The following is a 20,933-nucleotide window of genomic DNA, read 5'->3' as shown; positions in this document are numbered from 1 at the left end:
CGTGGGCTCGAGTCGGCATGCCCGGGCATAGACCGGCGGCCCGAACGTGGGTATATGGTGCTCCACCCCGTGCTTAACGACCACCGCTGAGAAGGTGGACCGCGTGAGGGCCGGGAAACTGGGGAGGACGCGGGTAAAGTCGTCCGCTGCCGGAAGCGTGCAAACTCAACTCGCCGGGACGGAAGCTTCCAGCAAGCCGCTTGGCAAGCCGCTCGGTGAGCCGCTCAGTGAGCCGCTCAGCGAACAAGCGAGCGAGCTAAAGGTTTCGGCCTGGACGAGCCGTCTGCGCTTCACGTCGACCAACAGCCCATTCGCACATAGGAAGTCCGCACCGAGCAATGCCACTGGCACGCTGGCGGTCACGAACGACCATTGAAAGCGCTGCCCTCTGAACCGCAGGGAGAGGCAACGCTTCCCGAATGTGCGGATGAGTGTACCGTTGGCGGCAAGCAAAGCGGGGCCCTGGCCCGCGGTTTGCTTGTCGGACGTGGAGGCGGGGAGGACGCTTACCTGCGCTCCTGTATCGCAAAGAAAACGGCGCCCGGACAAGGTGTCCGTGATGAAAAGGAGGCTGCCGGAATTTCCGACGCTCATGGCCGCAAGTGAGCGCCGGTCGTTTCCCGACCCGTCAAAAGAGCACGGCGGGCGACACGTTTTAACCTGGTGGCCGAACCTGGCATGGTAGTAGCATCAGGTTTGTGGCGGTAACGGCCGCGGCGGCCGTGCCGGCGGTGGTGGTGTTGGCGGCGGCGGTAGTGGACGGGGCGTAGCAGCGGCCACGAGGGAAGTCGGGAGCGCTGGAGCCTCCGCGCCGGGATCCACTACGGCAGCACCGTTCACCGACCGCGTGTCGCAGGCCGCGAAATACTTGTCGGCCTCTACGGCCAGGGCGCGGGGTTCCTTTATTTTGGAACCGGCCAGCGCGAGGCGTACCTGTGCAGGTAGCTGGCGTAGGAAAAGCACCCGGAATAAGAAATCCGGGGGCTAGTCTCCGAGCAGACACAGCATGGAATCCATCCAGACAGATAGGTAGTGTGTCGCCGAGGGCGGGAAGGTCCAGGAGGCGGTCGGCCCGTTCGATCTCCGTGAGGCCGAACGTGGCGATGAGGAGACGTTTGAGCACCTCGTACTTGTTGTCGCCCGGCGGGCGCCGAAGGATGGACACGACTCGGGCGGCAGTGCCGGTCCTGAGGGCGGCGACCACGTGGTAGTACCGGGTCTCGTCCGCTGTTATGCCTCGGAGGTGGAATTGAGCTTCAGCTTGCAAAAACCAAACGTCGGCGTGCGCTTCCCAAAACTCCGGGAGTTTGACTGCGACGGCGTTGATAGCCATGGCGCGTTCGGTGGTCAGCAACGGCTGAACCAATCGGGGTCACCAGTGTGGTGCTGCGCACACACGACTCGATTGCCAGAGAGGTAGGCCACAACGCGTTTGTACAACAAAGAGTCTTTATTCCAAAGCTCGTACTTCAGCACTGGGCGGCTCGAGCTTAGAGCCCGCATATATGTACCGAGGCCACGCCTAGTCCCCGGGCGTGGCCGATCGGTCGAAAGGCGGGGCATGTGCTTTCGTCCCCCGCCTGGATGCTTGCGCCACCCACTGGTGTGCGGAATTATTGCCCCTTGTGCCCGCCACAATATAATGTTTATCGAGTATATAATAGAACCGAGTAGATCTCAAAGGCACCATGAACCAACCAAGTACAATCTCGCGATATTTGCAACGTGTTATTTTGTGAAAAGGCAAGATTTGCGATCTCGCGAGATTTCCATGCAAACAAAGCGGGGCGGGTGTTTTTTTTTTTGTTTTTTTTTGCGGCGTAGCCCATGGGGCAAAGTAGTCTCGAACATTGTTTGTCCGTCCGTATGTATGTATGTATGTATGTATGTATGTATGTATGTCCCCTCAAACGTGTAGCAATGAGCTGGTCACATGGCAGGGTGATGTGATTACGTCTGATGTCATTACGGCGGCTGACTCTCCACACTCCGCCATTTTGAATCCAATTTTGTTCACGCAAAACATATCGTCGAACCTGTCATATTATATCACAATCGCCATGTCTACCTTTACGTTGTTCATTCAGTGAGAAACACGAACAAACTGATTGTTAATATGATCAAATGTCGAAAGCATACTCATATTCAATATATTAAAGCTGCGGAAGTTTTGTGTTCGTCCGTCACGCCACGTCATTACGGCTATGATGTCATTACTACGGTTGACTCCATCAACCGACATTTTGAACGACGAGTGCACCCGCTCACTCCGGGAATGGCAGGACAGGAAGGATCATTGCTCTTTGGGGTATATAGATTACAGTCGATCTCTGGTCGGGTCTAAAGAACATTGGATGTTTGTTCATTCACCAAGTTTCTTGTGGAGAGATCGCCATTTGGTTTAAGCATTCGAGCAAGCACTCCATTAAAACCCTTAAGGAACGACTGGCTTGGCAAGCGCTAGCTAGCTACTTGGTAAATCAGCACACTCCCAACCGTGTGGGGTATATAGATTACAGTAGATCTTCGTTCAGTTCTGTAAGTAAAACTTAACTCAGGGATACCGGGATTCCTCCAAATTTATTTGGTTAATGTTATAAACCGCATTAGCGACTTTTTAAAAAGCTAATCATGTTTGGTTGTGGTTTATAATGTTTTACAAGCCCCGCTACGCCGCGATTAGACTTCCGGTTGTGTTTGCCTTTTTAACGTATTTTCTGATGGTCTTTCTGCGCTGTTTTTCTCGTTTTGGCGGCTGAATATCCTTCGCTGATTTCAATTTTCCTGCCACAGGAACACCTGGACAAGCTTCTGATGTTTATCGTCTCGAAAATCGTGGTATGATTATGAATTTGCGGCCTTATTAAAGATATTGCGCAACACCCACACCGTAAATTCCGTAATGTTTTAAAATATTTGTTTATCAATGTTTTCAATCACCCTCTTCATGTTTTCACCTTCTTTATCCTAACGTCTGATCATTGTTCACTTTCCTCGAGTGTTTTCCTCACCCAGATGACAGTGATATGTGAACCATCCACGTCCCCAAAGCGCCTCACACCCCCCTCATGCACCCCCACTGACACTGACAGGACTCTTCACATCTGCCGCTCCACACAACCCCTCAATGCACTTTCGCCCATAGCTTTTCATACCGCCCCCCAAAGGACGCTTCCAGCCCCCCATGGACGCCTTTCAACAAACCCGCAATGGGTGCTTCGTTCCCACTCCCCCCACCGGACCCCCCCCTCAAAATGGATACCTCTCGCCTGCCAATCCTCCTTCCCCACCGACAGACCCCTCACGCCGCCGCACCCCCCAAACCACTTCTCACGCCGCCGCACCCCCCAAACCACTTCTCACGCCGCTGCACCCCCAAACCACTTCTCACGCCGCTGCACCCCCAAACCACTTCTCACACCGCTGCACCCCCAAACCACTTCTCACACCGCTGCACCCCCAAACCACTTCTCACGCCGCTGCACCCCCAAACCACTTCTCACGCCGCTGCACCCCCAAACCACTTCTCACACCGCTGCACCCCCCCAAACCACTCCTCACGCAGCCGCACCCTCAAACCACTTCTCACGCCTCTGCACCCCCAAACCACTTCAGACGCCGCCGCACCCCCCAAACCACTTCTCACGCCGCTGCACCCCCCCAAACCACTTCTCACGCCGCCGCATCCCCAAACCACTTCTCACACTGCCGCACCCCCCAAACCACTTCCCCCCCCGCCGCACCCCCAAACCACTTCTCACGCCGCTGCACCCCCCCCCCCAAACCACGTCTCACACCGCCGCACCCCCCAAAGCACTTCTCACGCCGCCGCACCCCCCAAAACCACTTCTCACGCTGCTGCACCCCCCCCAAACCACTTCTCACACCGCCGTACCCCCCAAACCACTTCTCACGCCACCGCACCCCCAAACCACTTCTCACGCCGCCACACCCCCAAACCACTTCTCACGCCACCGCACCCCCAAACCACTTCTCCCGCCGCCGCACCCCCAAACCACTTCTCACGCCGCTGCACCCCCAAACCACTTCTCATGCCGCCGCACCCCCAAACCACTTCTCACGCCACCGCACCCCCAAACCACTTCTCACGCCGCCACACCCCCAAACCACTTCTCACGCCACCGCACCCCCAAACCACTTCTCCCACCGCCGCACCCCCAAACCACTTCTCACTCCGCTGCACCCCCAAACCACTTCTCATGCCACCGCACTCCCAAACCACTTCTCACGCCACCGCACCCCCAAACCACTTCTCATGCCGCCACACCCCCAAACCACTTCTCACGCCACCGCACCCCCAAACCACTTCTCCCGCCGCCGCACCCCCAAACCACTTCTCCCACCGCCGCACCCCCAAACCACTTCTCACACCACCGCACCCCCAAACCACTTCTCACGCCACCGCACCCCCAAACCACTTCTCCCGCCGCCGCACCCCCAAACCACTTCTCCCGCCGCCGCACCCCCAAACCACTTCTCACGCCGCTGCACCCCCAAACCACTTCTCACGCCGCTGCACCCCCAAACCACATCTCACGCCGCTGCACCCCCAAACCACATCTCACGCCGCTGCACCCCCAAACCACTTCTCATGCCGCCGCACCCCCAAACCACTTCTCACGCTGCCGCACGCCCCAAACCACTTCTCACTCCGCTGCACCCCCAAACCACATCTCACGCCGCCGCACCCCCAAACCACTTCTCACGCTGCCGCACGCCCCAAACCACTTCTCACGCCGCTGCACCCCCAAACCACATCTCACGCCACCGCACCCCCAAACCACTTCTCACGCTGCCGCACGCCCCAAACCACTTCTTACGCCGCCGCACCACCAAACCACTTCTCACGCCGCCGTACCCTCAAATAATCCCTCACGCCTCCGCACCCCCAAACCACTTCTCGCCGCTGTACCCTCAAATGATCCTTCGCGTCGCCCCTCCCCCAGGCAGCCTCTTGCGCCGGCCTTCCCACCCCCCTCCAAACGACGCCTCATGCCGGTCCCCCAAGCGAACCCTCGTGCTGCCTTCGCTTGTGACATCTCGTGCTGCACCCCCCCACCCTAACCAAATAATTCATCGTGTCTCCCCACCCCCAAACAACCCCTCGTGTCGCCCCACCCCCAAACGACCCCTCGTGTCGCCCCACCCCCAAACAACTCCTCGTGTCTCCCCACCCCCAAACAACCCCTCGTGTCGCCCACCCCCAAACGACCTCTCGTGTTTCCCTACCCACAGACGACCCCTCGTGTCGCCCCACCTCCAAACGACCCCTCGTGTCGCCCCACCTCCAAACGACCCCTCGTGTCACCCCACCCCCAAACGACCCCTCGTGTCACCCCACCCCCAAACGACCCCTCGTGTCTCCCCACCCCCAAACGACCCCTCGTGTCGCCCCACCCCCAAACGACTCCTCGTGTCGCCCCACCCCCGAACGACCCCTCGTGTCGTCCCACCCCCAAACGACCCCTCGTGCCACCCTACCCCCAAACGACACCTCGTGTCTCCCTACCCCCAAACGACCCCTCATGTCGCCCCACCCCCAAACGACCCCTCGTGTCGCCCCACCCCCAAACGACCCCTCGTGCCGCCCCACCCCCAAACGACCCATCGTGCCGCCCCAACCCCAAATGACCCCTTGTGCAGCTCCACCCTCAAACACGTTTTCGTGCCGCCCACCCCCAAACGACCCCTCATGCTGCCCCAACCCCAAATTACCCCTTGTGCAGCTCCACCCCCAAATAAGTTTTCGTGCCACCCACCTCCAAACGACCCCTCATGCTGCCCCAACCCCAAATTACCCCTTGTGCAGCTCCACCCCCAAACAAGTTTTCGTGCCGCCCACCCCCAAACGACGCCTCGTGCCCAGAGCTGTAGATAGAGATAGAGTTTGGCCAACTAATCAATAGGCGCCATGTTGTTACCCATGGTCAAGTGCACGCACGCGTGCGTTCAAGCTTGCATGCAACTCACTGCTATTAGGGATGGGTTTATTTTTATGTTCCTGAGTTTCATACATTGTTTAGTCAGTTGCGAATGAGTGGAAGTTGGGATGGATGAGTGGAAGTTGGGATGGATGAGTGGAAGTTGGGATGGATGAGTGGAAGGAGGGATGGAGGAGTGGAAGGAGGGATGGAGGAGTGGAAGGAGGGATGGAGGAGTGGAAGGAGGGATGGAGGAGTGGAAGGAGGGATGGAGGAGTGGAAGGAAGGATGGATGATCAGTGGAAGGAGCGATGGATGAGTGGAAGGAAGGATGGATGAGTGAAAGTTGGGATGGGTAAGTAGAAGGAAGGAAGGAAGGATGAATGAGTGGATGGAGGAGTGGAAGGAAGGATGGATGAGTGGAAGGAGCTTTCTTAGTTTGTTTTTTGTATACAGGATGGAGGCTCGTGAAAGAGCCAACATTTGTCACACAAAAAAATCAAACAGACAAACGAAGTATATACTAAGGGAAGCGGTAGACAAGATGGGGAGAGAAGGGGAAGCACACAAACACAACATTTGAGAGCAGGGATATCGGGAGATCTGTGGGAGGGAGAGGGCTTGGGGGGAGGAGGCGTGGGAAGGGGTGGGGGGTGGGAGAAGTATAAAACAAACGCTCTTAGCTCTTACACACTCTTGGCGCTTACACACTCTTGGCGCTTACACACTCTTAGCTCTTACACACTCTTAGCTCTTACACGAGCCTCGATCTTTTACACAAAAAAAAAAGAGGGATGGAGGAGTGGAAGGAGGGATCGATGATGAGTGGAAGGAAGGATGGATGAGTGAAGGAGGGATGGATGAGTGGAAGTAAGGATGGATGAGTGGAAGATCAATCACTCATCCATCCTTCCTTCCACTCATCCATCCTTCCTTACACTCATCATCCATCCCTCCTTCCTTCCACTCATCCATCCTTCCTTCCACTCATCCATCCTTCTGCTCATCCATCCCTCCTTCCACTCATCCATCCCTCCTTCCACTCATCCATCCTTCCTTCCACTCCTCCATCCCTCCTTTCACTCCTCCATCCCTCCTTCCACTCATCATCCATCCTTCCTTCAAACGGCAATCCATCCATCCTTCCTTGTACTCATCCATCCCTCCTTCCAGTCATCCATCCTTCCTTTCTTCCACTCATCCATCCCAAATTCCACTCATCCATCCCTCCTTCCCCTCATCCATCCCAACTCCCACTCATCATCCATCCTTCCTTCCACTCAACCATCCCAACTTCCACTCATCCATCCAAAGTCCACTCAACCATCCCAACTTCCACTCATCCATCCAAAGTCCACTCAACCATCCCAACTTCCACTCATCATCCATCCTTCCTTCCACTCATCCATCCCAACTTCCACTCATCAACCATCCCTCCTTCCACTCATTCTCCATCCTTCCTTCCACTCATTCTCCATCCTTCCTTCCACTCATCCATCCCTCCTTCCACTCAACCATCCCCACTTCCACTCATCCATCCAAAGTCCACTCAACCATCCCAACTTCCACTCATCATCCATCCTTCCTTCCACTCATTCTCCATCCTTCTTTCCGCTCATCCATCCCAACTTCCACTCATCATCCATCCTTCCTTCCACTCATTCTCCATCCTTCTTTCCGCTCATCCATCCCTCCTTCCACTCATCCATCCCAACTTCCACTAAGGGAATGCATGCAATGCGATGCGCGTTCTGCTAGTTACGGAGGTTGGGTAACAACATGGCGCCTGTGAATCACATGACAGCGCTTAACCAATCATAGGGCAGACCAGTTAAAACTGGGTTGACCGAACTCTCTCTATCTACGGCTCTGCTCGTGCCGTCCCACCCTCAAACAACATCTTGTAATGCCCCCCTGCCCCCCACCGAAACAACCCCTTGTGCCACTCCAACCCCAAATGACAACTCATACCATCCCACCCTCAAACAACCCCTCCCGCTGCCTCTCCGAAGCGATGCCTTGCACCAACTCCTCACCCCCTCTCCCCCCCCCCCCCCCCCCCGTCTTCCTCCCAATCGTCACTTCGTGGATCCTAGGCCCCAAACAATGTCTTGCTCCTTCCACCTCCCCCCATCTCCCCTACTTGTGCAGTTCCCCTGCTCAAACGACTCCTCACTTACCCCCCACCCCCCCTTCACCCCCCCCTCCCACTTGTGCAGGTCCCCGCTCAAACGACTCCTCACCTACCGTGCCATCCCCCTCCTCCACACTTGTGCAGTTCCCCTGCTCAAACGACTCCTCACTTACCCCCCCCCCTTCACCCCCCGCCTCCCCCCCCCCCACTTGTGCAGTTCCCCTGCTCAAACGACTCCTCACTTACCCCCCCCCCCCCCTTCACCCCCCCTCCCACTTGTGCAGGTCCCCGCTCAAACGACTCCTCACTTACCGTCCCATCCCCCCCCCCCCCCCCACTTGTGCAGTTCCCCTGCTCAAACGACTCCTCACTTACCCCCCCCCCCTTCACCCCCCACTCCCATTTGTGCAGTTCCCCTGCTCAAACGACTCCTCACTTACCCCCCCCCCCCTTCACCCCCCACTCCCATTTGTGCAGTTCCCCTGCTCAAACGACTCTTCACTTACCCCCCCCCCCCCATCCCCCACTTGTGCAGTTCCCCTGCTCAAACGACTCCCCCCACCCCCCACCCCCCTTCGCCCCCCACTCCCATTTGTGCAGTTCCCCTGCTCAAACGACTCCTCACTTACCCCCCCCCCCCCTTCGCCCCCCACTCCCATTTGTGCAGTTCCCCTGCTCAAACGACTCTTCACTTACCCCCCCCCCCCTCCCCTTAACCCCCTCACCCCCCACTTGTGCAGTTCCCCTGCTCAAACGACTCCTCACTTACCCTCCCACCCCCAATAGGATCACAGCACCATGCATTTCCCATTCTCCCCTTACCCTTCCTTATATTCTCCCCTTACTCCTCCATGTTTTCCCCCCTGCCCCTCTCCTGTTCTCCCCTCACCCTACCTTCTGTTATTCTATTCGTCTGTTATTCCTTCTGTTATTCGTTGTCTTCTGCTCTTCCCTCTTCTCCCTTTCTTTCTTCTCTGGCCATGCCCACTCTCGGGTGAATTCTGCATCATAAGCAGAAGACCTGGACACATTCTGATGCCATGAATTGTCACCTTGCAGGATTAGGAGGAGTGCATGGGTACGTAAGGCTTGGGTTTACCTGCTGCATATCTGCTTTATGACACAAAGCCCCACCATGAGTATATCTGCTGAGGAACCGCGGCGTGGAAGTCGTGGTACTGTGGGAGTCACTGTGCGGCCTCAGCCTGTCACGTGAGTTTCCTTGATTTATAGTTATATTTGTGCTTTTAATTTATCTGCTTCATATTTACCTCTTTGTTGATTGCATCCAATTGAACAGAGTTACTTCTTGGAAAGAACAAAGTGACAGGGTGTCAAGGTGACGTTGGGGGCAGTGGGGCCGCAGTTGGACAAAATCGAGGGAAGGAACAACTAGAGAAAAAGGAAGGAAAGAAACACAGTAACCTGCAAGTAAGAGGATGTGGAAGAGGCGAGAACAAATGGTGGGTCGGCATGGTGGGTGAAGTGAGATGGCAATGCGCCGCTTGGTGACATGAGATGGCGATGCACGGCTTGGTGACATGAGATGGCGATGCACGGCTTGGTGACATGAGATGGCGATGCACGGCTTGAGGTGAGATGGCGATGCACGGCTTGGTGACATGAGATGGCGATGCACTGTTTGATGAGGTGAGATGGCGATGCACCGCTTGATGAGGTGAGATGGCGATGCACGGCTTGGTGACATGAGATGGCGATGCACTGTTTGTTGAGGTGAGATGGCGATGCACCGCTTGATGAGGTGAGATGACGATGCACCGCTTGGTGTGAGGAGATGGTGATGCACCGCTTGGTGTGAGGAGATGGCGATGCACCGCTTGGTGTGAGGAGATGGCGATGCACCGCTTGGTGTGAGGAGATGGCGATGCACTGTTTGTTGAGGTGAGATGGCGATGCACTGCTTGATGAGGTGAGATGGCGATGCACGGCTTGGTGACACGAGATGGCGATGCACTGTTTGATGAGGTGAGATGGCGATGCACCGCTTGATGAGGTGAGATGGCGATGCATGGCTTGGTGACATGAGATGGCAATGCACTGTTTGTTGAGGTGAGATGGCGATGCACCGCTTGATGAGGTGAGATGGCGATGCACCGCTTGGTGTGAGGAGATGGTGATGCACCGCTTGGTGTGAGGAGATGGCGATGCACCGCTTGGTGTGAGGAGATGGCGATGCACCGCTTGGTGTGAGGAGATGGCGATGCACCGCTTGGTGTGAGGAGATGACGATGCGCCACTTGGTGAGAGGAGATGGCGATGCACCGCTTGGTGACATGAGATGGCGATGCACCGCTTGGTGTGAGGAGATGGCGATGCACAGCTTGGTGACGCGAGATGGCGATGCACCGCTTGGTGTGAGGAGATGGCGATGCACCGCTTGGTGTGAGGAGATGGCGATGCACCGCTTGGTGTGAGGAGATGGCGATGCACCGCTTGGTGACATGAGATGGCGATGCACCGCTTGGTGTGAGGAGATGACGATGCACCGCTTGGTGTGAGTAGATGGCGATGCACCGCTTCATGTGAGGAGATGGCGATGCACCGCTTGGTGTGAGGAGATGGCGATGCGCCGCTTGGTGTGAGGAGATGACGATGCGCCGCTTGGTGAGAGGAGATGACGATGCGCCGCTTCGTGACATGAGATGGCGATGCACGGCTTGGTGTGAGGAGATGGCGATGCACCGCTTGGTGACGCGAGATGGCGATGCACCGCTCGGTGACGTGAGATGTCGATGCACCGCTCGGTGACGTGAGATGGCGATGCACCGCTCGGTGACGTGAGATGTCGATGCACCGCTCGGTGACGTGAGATGGCGATGCACCGCTCGGTGACGTGAGATAGCGATGCACCGCTCGCTGACGATGCACCGCTCGTTGACGTGAGATGGCGATGCACCGCTCGGTGACGTGAGATGGCGATGCACCGCTCGGTGACGTGAGATGGCGATGCACCACTCGGTGACGTGAGATGGCGATGCACCGCTCGGTGACGTGAGATGGCGATGCACCGCTCGGTGACGTGAGATGGCGATGCACCGCTCGGTGACGTGAGATGGCGATGCACCGCTCGGTGACGTGAGATGGCGATGCACCGCTTGGTGACGTGAGATGGCGATGCACCGCTCGGTGACGTGAGATGGCGATGCACCGCTCGGTGACGTGAGATGGCGATGCACCGCTCGGTGACGTGAGATGGCGATGCACCGCTTGGTGACGTGAGATGGCGATGCACCGCTTGGTGACGTGAGATGGCGATGCACTACTTGTTTAAAGTAGAGTCCCTGTATAAAGAGAGTTGCGCCATGCGCTGACCCGAGATTTCTGGTCACGTGATTTCATGGCGCCATTTTGTGTCTAACTTCACCGTGCGTGAACGTCAGCTTGGTACGGGAATGTTGTTTATTGCCAAACAAAATGACTGGTTGTTCTGCTTTTGGTTGTTCAAACCAATCTGGGAAATATAAGATGTATAGATTTCCAAGTGATAAAGTCAGAAGACAAATTTGGGACATTTTTGGGAAATTAAACAAGTTATGGTGAATACGACGTCTTATCTGTGCTTTTCCATATCTGTTCGACTAGACGAACCGTGCACACTGCAGGTATTTTAAAAAGTTTTTTCTCTGTTTAATTACGGCTTGGCGCAGTCGAAAATTAAGTATTAATTAAGTCGCCAGCTCTGAAACATTAATCGATCAGGCAATATCCATCAGAGTTCTGGGCAAGGGTGTAGTAATAAATGAACGTTTCAATCTTACTAGATGCCGATGACGTTTTCCTTATGTCAGAGACAGAAGCTGACTTGCAGCTTGTTAAATCATTACAATGGAAATTGAATATAAATGTCGATAAAACTAAAGTTGTACACTATAGAAATATGGCAATACCACGTACAGAATTTGTTTTAAGTGTGTTAGACTATATGTCGGCTGGAAGTCCTACACCGGAATTGCTCTCGGCACCCTTTAAAAAATATTGGATATGCCCACACTCCTTTCTAAAAGTTATTAAAATTCAGAGAACGACAGCATTGGTTTGTCTTACTTATAATGTTAGCTCTTATATGCAGTGTTGGCTTGTAATATGCATTGCCATACCACTTTTAATATCACCACACAGCTCTTTTTCACGGCAATAGCTGAGTTTTTGACAAAACAAATATCACCTGTATGTAATAATAAGACTAAATATGTGTAGTAAATTTTTTTTAGCAGGTTTAGTATATATCACCCCATATCGCGAATGTACATGTATATCTAATCCGACACACTTAGACACAAAATGGCGTCCAAATTTGAGTTGACACAACTCTCTATATACAGGGACTCTAGTTTAAAGGCCTGGAGGAAGGAGTGAGATTGAACCACCTCTGGAATCCGGTTCCTGAAATTGAAGGAAAAAGTGGACGTGTGCATCAAGACTGAATTTTGGAAGATACACCAGAAGGTAGTTTAGCTGATGAATGAGTGCATCCTGGAGGTGTTGGGGATGTTCAAAAAGCTGAGGAAGCCAAAGGAGCCTGCCCAGTGGAGAGGTGATGATAAACAGGCCACCGGAATGTCTGCGATGTGCGAGTAACGGGTCTTGGCCTCAACTTGGGGGATTCCAATGTCTTGACAGATTCTACAGATTCCACGAGGGATAGATGCGAGTCTGGGGTGTCGGCCTAGAGGACAGAGCTGTACTCTATGTAGCTGCGAACAAAGACCACGTTGGATGTCAGTAATTCTGATTTCTCAAGGAAAGCCTTTTAACGGTGGAGAATAAGCTGGCTTTGGAGGCCAGTTTTGATATCTAGTCAGCCCATGATGGTGATGCTGATGGTGAAGCCTAGAACTTCAAGGAACATAACCTCTTTCGTTGGCTGCCCATGGAAATAGATAGGCGGGCTAGTTTTTACGATCGTTGCGGAGCGACAGCGTGTTACTGAGATTTTCCAGGATTGAAGGACTTGTTCCATTTATCAGACCAGCATCTCATCAATTCCAGATCACCCGTGACACAAAGATCAACAGTGTCATCAATTCCAAATAATTCCTTGCGTCTCCCTACCCCCAAATGACCCCTAGTGTGGAGCGACAGCGTGAGACTGAGGTTTTCCAGGATTGAAGGACTTGTTCCATTTATCAGACCAGCATCTCATCAATTCCAGATCAACAGTGAATGATACACCTGCTGATTGGCTATTAGTGGGATTCGGTAACGTAGGGATGAATATGGAGGAGTCTCCAAAGTGGAAGTGGTCGTTGGGATGAATATGGAGGAGTCTCCAAAGTGGAAGAGATAGTAGGGATTAATATGGAGGAGTCTCCAAAGTGGAAGAGGTGTTTCTGTTTGTTATGGATAATTAAGAGCAATACGGGGCTGAAGACTTATTTAAAACGACCTCCACTAGGAAAGGACATTAGGGCATTCATTGCAACATCATGTCGACTGTGCAAATGGATGAATTAATGAAGACAGTCTTGGTCGGCAGTGCAATATCCATCATGTATTCAGGTAGACGGCTCTGACATTTGGAGCCTCCGACTATTGCTAAGAGAGAAGCAGCAGTGCTTCCTGTCCAGAGTTGAGTGGCCGGGACAGAATCCACACCGATGATCTTTGGTCCAGTACCAGGAAGGAGGGCTGCTCTTTACTGTTTAACTTGATGGAGTAATTGTTGTTATTTTCTGTACAATTTACCTTAATCGTGTGGTTTCAATTTTTATTCTTCGAGAAGTGCATAATGCCAACCACCTTTGATCCTCAGATGTTTACCCTCGCCAGAGGCGAGGGTATTGCATTTGTGTCTGTTTGTCTGTTTGTCTGTTTGTCCGCACAGAATAAATATGATTTTCTCTGAAACCGTTGGTCCAATTGACAGGAAATTTTCACCATAGGTGCAACTCCACCTGTATAATTTTTTAAATGATAATTATGATATCATAGGTCATGTGGTTTGGCCGCCATCTTGGAAAAATCGAAAAACTTTGCCCCTCTATATCTCGGAAAGCGCTGAATATAAAAAATTGAGACATGTCTCATTGTAAAGAACTCTCCGTGGGGAATAAAATATGTTAATGATGATGTCATAGGTGCCTCCATTATGACGTCATAATTCGACAAGTACCAAACTTCATTCTATCAAGATGAAATTTATTGAGCGCCGTGTCGGCATAAACTGGTGGAGAAAAATAAATAAATGATGGACGTCATCGGTCACGTGGTTCGGCCGCCATATTGGAAAAACCGAAAAACTTTGCACCTCTATATCTCGGAAAGCGCTGAATAGAAAATAATAAGACATGGCTCATTGTAAAGAACTCTCCATGGGGAATGAATGAATGAATGATGATGTCATAGGTGCCTCCATTATGACGTCATAATTCGACAAGTACAAAACTTCATCCGATCAAGATGAAATTTCTTGAGCATAATCTAGGAATAAATTACTTCAGAAAGGAAATAATGACATCATCGGTCACGTGGTTCGGTCGCCATATTTGTTTTAACATAAAAGCCTTAAAAGTAAAGCCACTGAAAATGCATCCCAGCGAGAGTTTGCAATCTCTCATTGCTCTTTTACTTGTTATATTTGTATTTTTTCTGAGAATTCAGCCAAAGAAGCATCTATTTATCAACGAATGAAGCTATTGTTGACAGCACTGCCCAGAGGGGCACCTGACACCGAGGGATGTGATTGTGGCTCTTGACCCGTTCGGCACCGCTATCCTTGTTTCATATGCGTTTATCACCTGGCGTGTACTTTTGGAATTTACCGTGGATTAAACAATTGCATGCATCACAGCGCCGTAACTGTTCCACTGTGTTGTCGGTGAAACATTTTATTATTTCCTTACAGGTTTGCATTTGTGATGCTGCACCAAACATTTTGCTCCAAACAATCGATTTGTTGGCATTTTTATTGAGCTCTCGGTTTTCTGATCATTTGGTGAATTGCCTTGTGTTTGCACAGTGAGCAGTCGTACATGGAGAGCGTTTTCACATTTCTACATGACGTGGTTCCACAGGTAGGGAGAAACACACCTATTGATAAATAAAGTATTTTATCGTAACCAGTTATCATCTCACTTGGGATCGTTTTTCTTTGAACTTCGCGAGTTTTGAGAGTGCTGTACGTATGTATGTATACACGTATTATCTATCTATTTGTTAGACACCGTTGGACTTAGTCCAAAACAGGGGATTATGGATTTGGTCTCGTCCGTCCGTCCATGCGTCCACAACCATATCTCAGACATGTATGGACCAATTTGGTTCATACTTGGCACAAAGGCAATGCATGACGGTGTACATATCCACTTCATTTTGTTTCGCGATGCGATCAAAATTGGCCGACTAGCGGCCATTTTAGTTGTGAAAAACCTGATGTTGAACACGTCATCAACCATTTCTCGGACATGCATTTACCGATCTTGTTCAAACTTGGCGCATATATAATGAACGATGGCTTACATATGCATGCCATTTCTTTTCCAGAACAGATCCAAGATGGCCGACTGGCGGCCATTTTGTTACTTAAACGTGTCCCCAACAATTTCTAGACATGCATGGACTGATTTTGTTTACATTTGGCACAAGGACAATACATGGGAGTTTACATATGTAGAAGATTTTGTTTTGTAATCCGACCAAAGATGGCTGATTGGCTTTTAACTCCCGACAGCAAAATTACTAAAACAGTGGCGGAGGCTGACATTTTATGTGTTTTTCTTATTCTATCTATCTTATATTTCTTTGCAAATCAATTGCTGTATTTCCTTGCATTCACAAGCACATAAAGATGAAGTTTTTAAATTTTAAGCACACCATTGGCAAGAGGCATCCTTGGTGCAGCTGCATGGAGATGGGAATGGGAATGGAAGCATTCTTAATGGCTCACAACTCACAGAAGAGATCAAAAGGAGAGGACAGAAAGATTACAAAAATATATCTCAATGCAAAACTGGAATCCGATTTGTATGAAATGTTTTAAAAGCTTACAGCTAATGTGACGGCTTAATGGAGCAATAGTTGCACCACAGATTATACCTGATGTTCATATAATGAGTCAAGATGAACTTGTGCATTCATTAGTTGATTGGAATATGCTCCACCAGCCTTGGACGGATAGCCGGCAGGTCTTACTGTGAGGCGATGAAGCCTAAAATTGGCGGTACTTTTTTTTTTGGTGCGCGTGGGACTGAAGGGGCGAGGTGCTTACTTGCACGGAGCTCACGGGGTTTTATCAGAAACCCACGAACAAATAAACACACACGACAAATAAAATGCAACAATAATAAATTTAATGAAATTAATGCACGGAATAAAATGAATGTTGAGGTGAAATCTATATTCCTAATAGAGGTACCTCCACACGCAGACTCAAACACAGACAGGGGAATGATAAAATAAAAGAAAATCCCCCCTTTCTGCCGGCATTCAGATTTGGTCTCGACGAGGACTGTTCGAATGAAGTGGCAGCCTGAAGCCGCTTGCGCGGGAAATGCACAAGATGGTGCGGAGTTCCTCTCCCTGTCACCACGAACGTGAGGGGGTTCTCCCCTTTCACTCTTGTCTCCCTGCGAAACGTGACGCGGCTCCAGCTCCCCCGAAAAACACCACTGGCAAACAACACCCCTGGAACCACCGTTGCAAAGGGTCTATGAGCTCCGAACAGTTATCTGCGCGAGCGCACACGAGACGAGCGACCACCCCAGCCGAAACCCTAACCGAGAGAGAGCGATACTTCCTCTCCTCCTCAAACCTTCTCGCTCTGAAGTCACCCTGACATCACCCCAACCAATCGCCGAGTTCCACTGAATCGCCCCATGGTCCAACGACGAACTTGGGGCGTGGCCTCTTTCCTTGCTCGATTGGTGGGCAAGGTTAATTGTCATCATGAATGTTCGGCTCTACTCAGGAATGTTCGGGTTTCTGGCGGTTGTTGTTGTTGTTGTTGTTGTTGGTTAAAGGTTAAAGACGTGGGTTGTTATGGCCGGCTAGTTATAATTGAAAGAACATAGAGAAAATCACACGAGGCAAACACATACCAGGTAAAACTAGCCTCAGACCCTACCTAGTTACCACAAGCTCCACCCCCCGTGTGAAGACAGGTAAACGATCTTAAGCTCACAGTTTTTCTACTTAAATACATCGAGATTGGCTTCCTACCCGCACGCGGTCCATGCTACCCTACATAGTTCTATCTCCACTATGGTATTTCATCACCTACCCCCACAAAAGTAACCGTATGTTGTTGAAACGCATTTCGTTAGAAAATGTTGGGCTCATTCTGTCAATTTGTTAAGTGTACACCGCTCCTTTCCTATTCCATCTCCAGGCGCTGTACGGCACCCGGCGATGACGCGCGCTGAAAGGGTGTACTCAGTTTTCACTCTTTGTTTGTTTCTTGCAAAAATCAAAGATTTTTCAAGTGTATTGGTCAGTTGCGTTTGTTATTCTGTCTATTTGTCACTCGTCTGCAGGTCACAATTCTATACTGATAGTCATGAAACTTCACCAAGTAGTAAAGGTCGTCACAATTGAGAAGCCTATTGATTTTGAGGTCAAAGGTCATCTGGAGATAATATTTCTAAAATCGCCATTTTTCATCCGATTGACTTGAAAATTTAACAGCATTTGCATAGTGACTCACTGAATTGGGAAACAAACTATTTTTTGATCAAAATGTCAAAGGTCAACTCTCAGTCAAACTTCAAAATCATCAATTTTCATCTGAAAAATAATCACATTTCATCCTATTGACCCGAGCTTTTATCAAGATTGTCAATTTTAATCTTTATGAAATGGACAATATGATGGATCAATGGCAACCATTTTTGGGGAGCAAACATTTTGCAAGTATCATGCTCTGCATGATGTCTTCTTGTTTTCTTGTTTGTTTGTTGTACACCGCTCCTTTCCTATTCCATCTGCAGGCGCTGCATGGCGTCTTTGGGGCGCGGCAATGACGTATGCTGAAAGGGAGTATTACGTTTTCACTTTGTTTGTTTTCTTGTTACTTGCAAAATCGACGATTTTTCAAGTGTATTGGTCGATTGCCTTTGTTATTTTGTTTGTTTGTTTGTTTGTTTGTCTGTAAATGCGACTCACTGGGACTGACACAATCTGTCAATTTCCCGACCCGGATCTCAGTCAACGGAACATCTTCTCTTCTGGACTTGGTTATGACTAACTTCCCTGAAAATGTCTGCTGCTCTTCTTCTGCTCCGATCGGATCATCTGATCATGTCCTTGTTAAAGTGGACATCTCTCTGACCATCCTCAGGGAGCCTGCTCAGCGTCGACGAGTCTGGCATTTCACTCAGGCCAACTGGCACGGTCTTCAAGCAGCCATCAATCATCTGGACTGGTCTCCCATCTCTACCACCTCTGACATCAACTCATCCTGGGAATTCTTCCAAAGTAAATTGCTCTCTCTCATGCACAGATTTATCCCATCTCGTCTTCAGTTGTCATACCCTTCCTCCCGTCCATGGTACACGGAATCTTGTGGTGAGGCTGTTGCCCAGAAACAACTTGCCTTCGTCTCCTGGAAAGCAAATCCAACGGAAGGAAATCTCATTTCCTTTCACAAAGCCCGAAACAAGTGTGTGTCCACCCTCAGGAGAGCCAGGAAACAATATCTCTCCGTTCTCAAGACCGAACTCTCTTATCTGTCTCCCTCTTCCAAATCCTGGTGGCGTCTGGTCAAATCCGTTTCTGGTGTTTGTTCCCCCTCCATCCCCTCCCTTACCTCAAACGGCTACACAGCTGACTCCGCACGTGAAAAAGCTGAATGCCTCAACTCTGTGTTTGCCTCTAAATCTTGTGTCCCAAACCCATCCCTCTCTGTACCCACCATACCCAGTCGTACCCTGCTGCTCCTGGACTCCGTGTCCTTTCCTCCTGACAAGGTGGAAAAGTTTCTGTCAACCCTCGACTCTGATTCTGCAACTGGACCCGACGGCATCAGCCCACGGGTCCTAAAATCCTGCTCTGCTGCTCTATCTCACCCTCTCTCTGTTCTCTTCACCCTCTCTTTTGCTCAAGGTCAACTGCCATCTGCTTGGAAATCAGCCAACATCACCGCTTTGCACAAAAAAGGTGCAAAAACAGATCCTAGCAACTACAGACCAATCAGCCTTCTCCCAATTATCAGCAAAGTCATGGAATCCATCATTGCTTCTGATATGAAATCTTTCCTCTTCTCCAATGGCTTGATCTCTGATCATCAATTTGGTTTCAGACCAGGTCACTACTCTGGACATGCTGCTTCTGCTGTCTCAACAATGGATGGAGGTCCTCAATGCCAAACAGGAAATTAGAGCTGTCTCCCTCGACATATCACGTGCCTTCGACACGGTCTGGCACCCCGCTCTGCTCACCAAACTCTCCTCCTTTGGTATCCATGGAAATCTCCACGCATGGCTGGCGGACTTCCTCTCTAGTCGTCGTCAACGTGTGGCCCTGAATGGGTTTCTCTCATCTCCTCTTCCTGTTCAGGCTGGAGTTCCCCAAGGCAGTGTTCTGGGCCCCGTGCTTTTTCTGGTCTTCATCAATGATCTCTCTGACTCTCTCGAAAATCCTCTCTATCTCTTTGCTGATGACTCCACTCTCTGCCGCTCCATTCCTCTTCCCTCAGATCGGCAGTCTGCTGCCTCCTCACTCTCTGAAGACCTGGACAAAATCACAGACTGTCAAACAAGTGGAACATGTCTTTCAATCCTGACAAATCTCACACTCTTACTATGTCTCTCCGAAAAGATCGACTGGACAACCCTCCCATCTACTTTCTCTACAATCCTCTCCAAGAAGTTCTGTCGCTCAAGATTTTGGGTCTCACTATCTGCCATGATCTTTCTTGGGAAAACCACATTTCCAAGCTGGCCTCCAAAGCCAGTCGCCGACTGGGCATCCTCCGTCGTGCGAAGTCCTTCCTCGGCACACCTGAGCTCCTCACCACATACAAGGCTTTCATCCGCAGCTCAATGGAATACTGTTCTCCCCTATGGGCCGGTGCTCCTGCCTCACACCTAGCTCGGCTTCACGCTGTTGAAACCAAAGCTTTCAGAATTATTGGAATCTCCCGCGATGAAGCTATCTCTGAGGGCCTTTCACTCACTCACCGCAGGCAGGTAGGTGGTCTTTCTGTCTTCTACCGACTCCTCTCCGGCCTTGCACCCCCAGCTCTCTCTGTGCTCTGTCCCCCAAATATTCCTACAGGTCGCACAAGATCTGCCAGCAACCCTCTGATGGTTAAACTGCCGAAATCTCGGCTCTCCGCTCACCTTCACTCTTTCATTCCTCTTTTCTCCCGCCTCTGGAACAAACTCCCTCACTCCCTTCAATCCCACTCCTCCCTCCAGGTCTTTAAAACAGCTGTTCACCACCATCTCTTATCTTCCCCCATCCAAAACCTTGATCTTTTCTACCCCCGCTAATTCACCCCAGATCCACCTTGTTTGAAATTCCAACTTCTTTCCTGGAAGTCCTGGCAGTGTCCATATGTTTTATACCTCTCCCACTGCCCCCTTCCCACGCCCCCCCCCCCCCAAAGCCCTCGCCCTCTCTCAGATCTCTCGATGTCTCCATGTCTCTCGGTCCCTGCTCTCAAATGTTGTGTTTGTGTCCTTCCCCCTCTCTCCCCATCTTGTCTACCGCTCCCTATGTTATATGTTTTATGTGTCGGTTTGTCTTTCTGTGTGATTAATGTTCGCTCTTTCACGAGCCTCGATATTGTATACAAAAAAAAAAAAAAAAAAAAAAAAAAAAACACCTACAAGTCACAATTCTAAACCGATCATCATTAAACTTCACAAAGTTGTGATGGTCGTCACAATTGAGAAGCC

General features: G+C 51.0%; 1 protein-coding gene across 1 annotated transcript in view; it reads left to right on the top strand.

Moving 5' to 3' along the window:
- The first annotated feature begins 2,679 nt into the window (after positions 1 to 2,679).
- The window catches only part of BCAS3 (BCAS3 microtubule associated cell migration factor), a 232,449-nt gene continuing 214,195 nt past the window's right edge, over positions 2,680 to 20,933 (top strand). The window contains exons 1-3 of the mRNA XM_078779523.1: positions 2,680 to 2,838; positions 9,136 to 9,288; positions 15,056 to 15,110. Coding sequence (XP_078635649.1) covers positions 9,194 to 9,288; positions 15,056 to 15,110 — 150 coding nt within the window. The 5' untranslated portion in view covers positions 2,680 to 2,838; positions 9,136 to 9,193. The remainder of the gene's footprint in view (positions 2,839 to 9,135; positions 9,289 to 15,055; positions 15,111 to 20,933) is intronic.

This window comes from Myxine glutinosa, chromosome 6, assembly GCF_964187855.1.
Source record: "Myxine glutinosa chromosome 6, kmMyxGlut1.1, whole genome shotgun sequence".
Taxonomy (NCBI): Eukaryota; Metazoa; Chordata; class Myxini; order Myxiniformes; family Myxinidae; genus Myxine; species Myxine glutinosa.
Note: the sequence above shows the minus strand (reverse complement) of the source record. Positions and strands in the feature narration are given on the sequence as shown.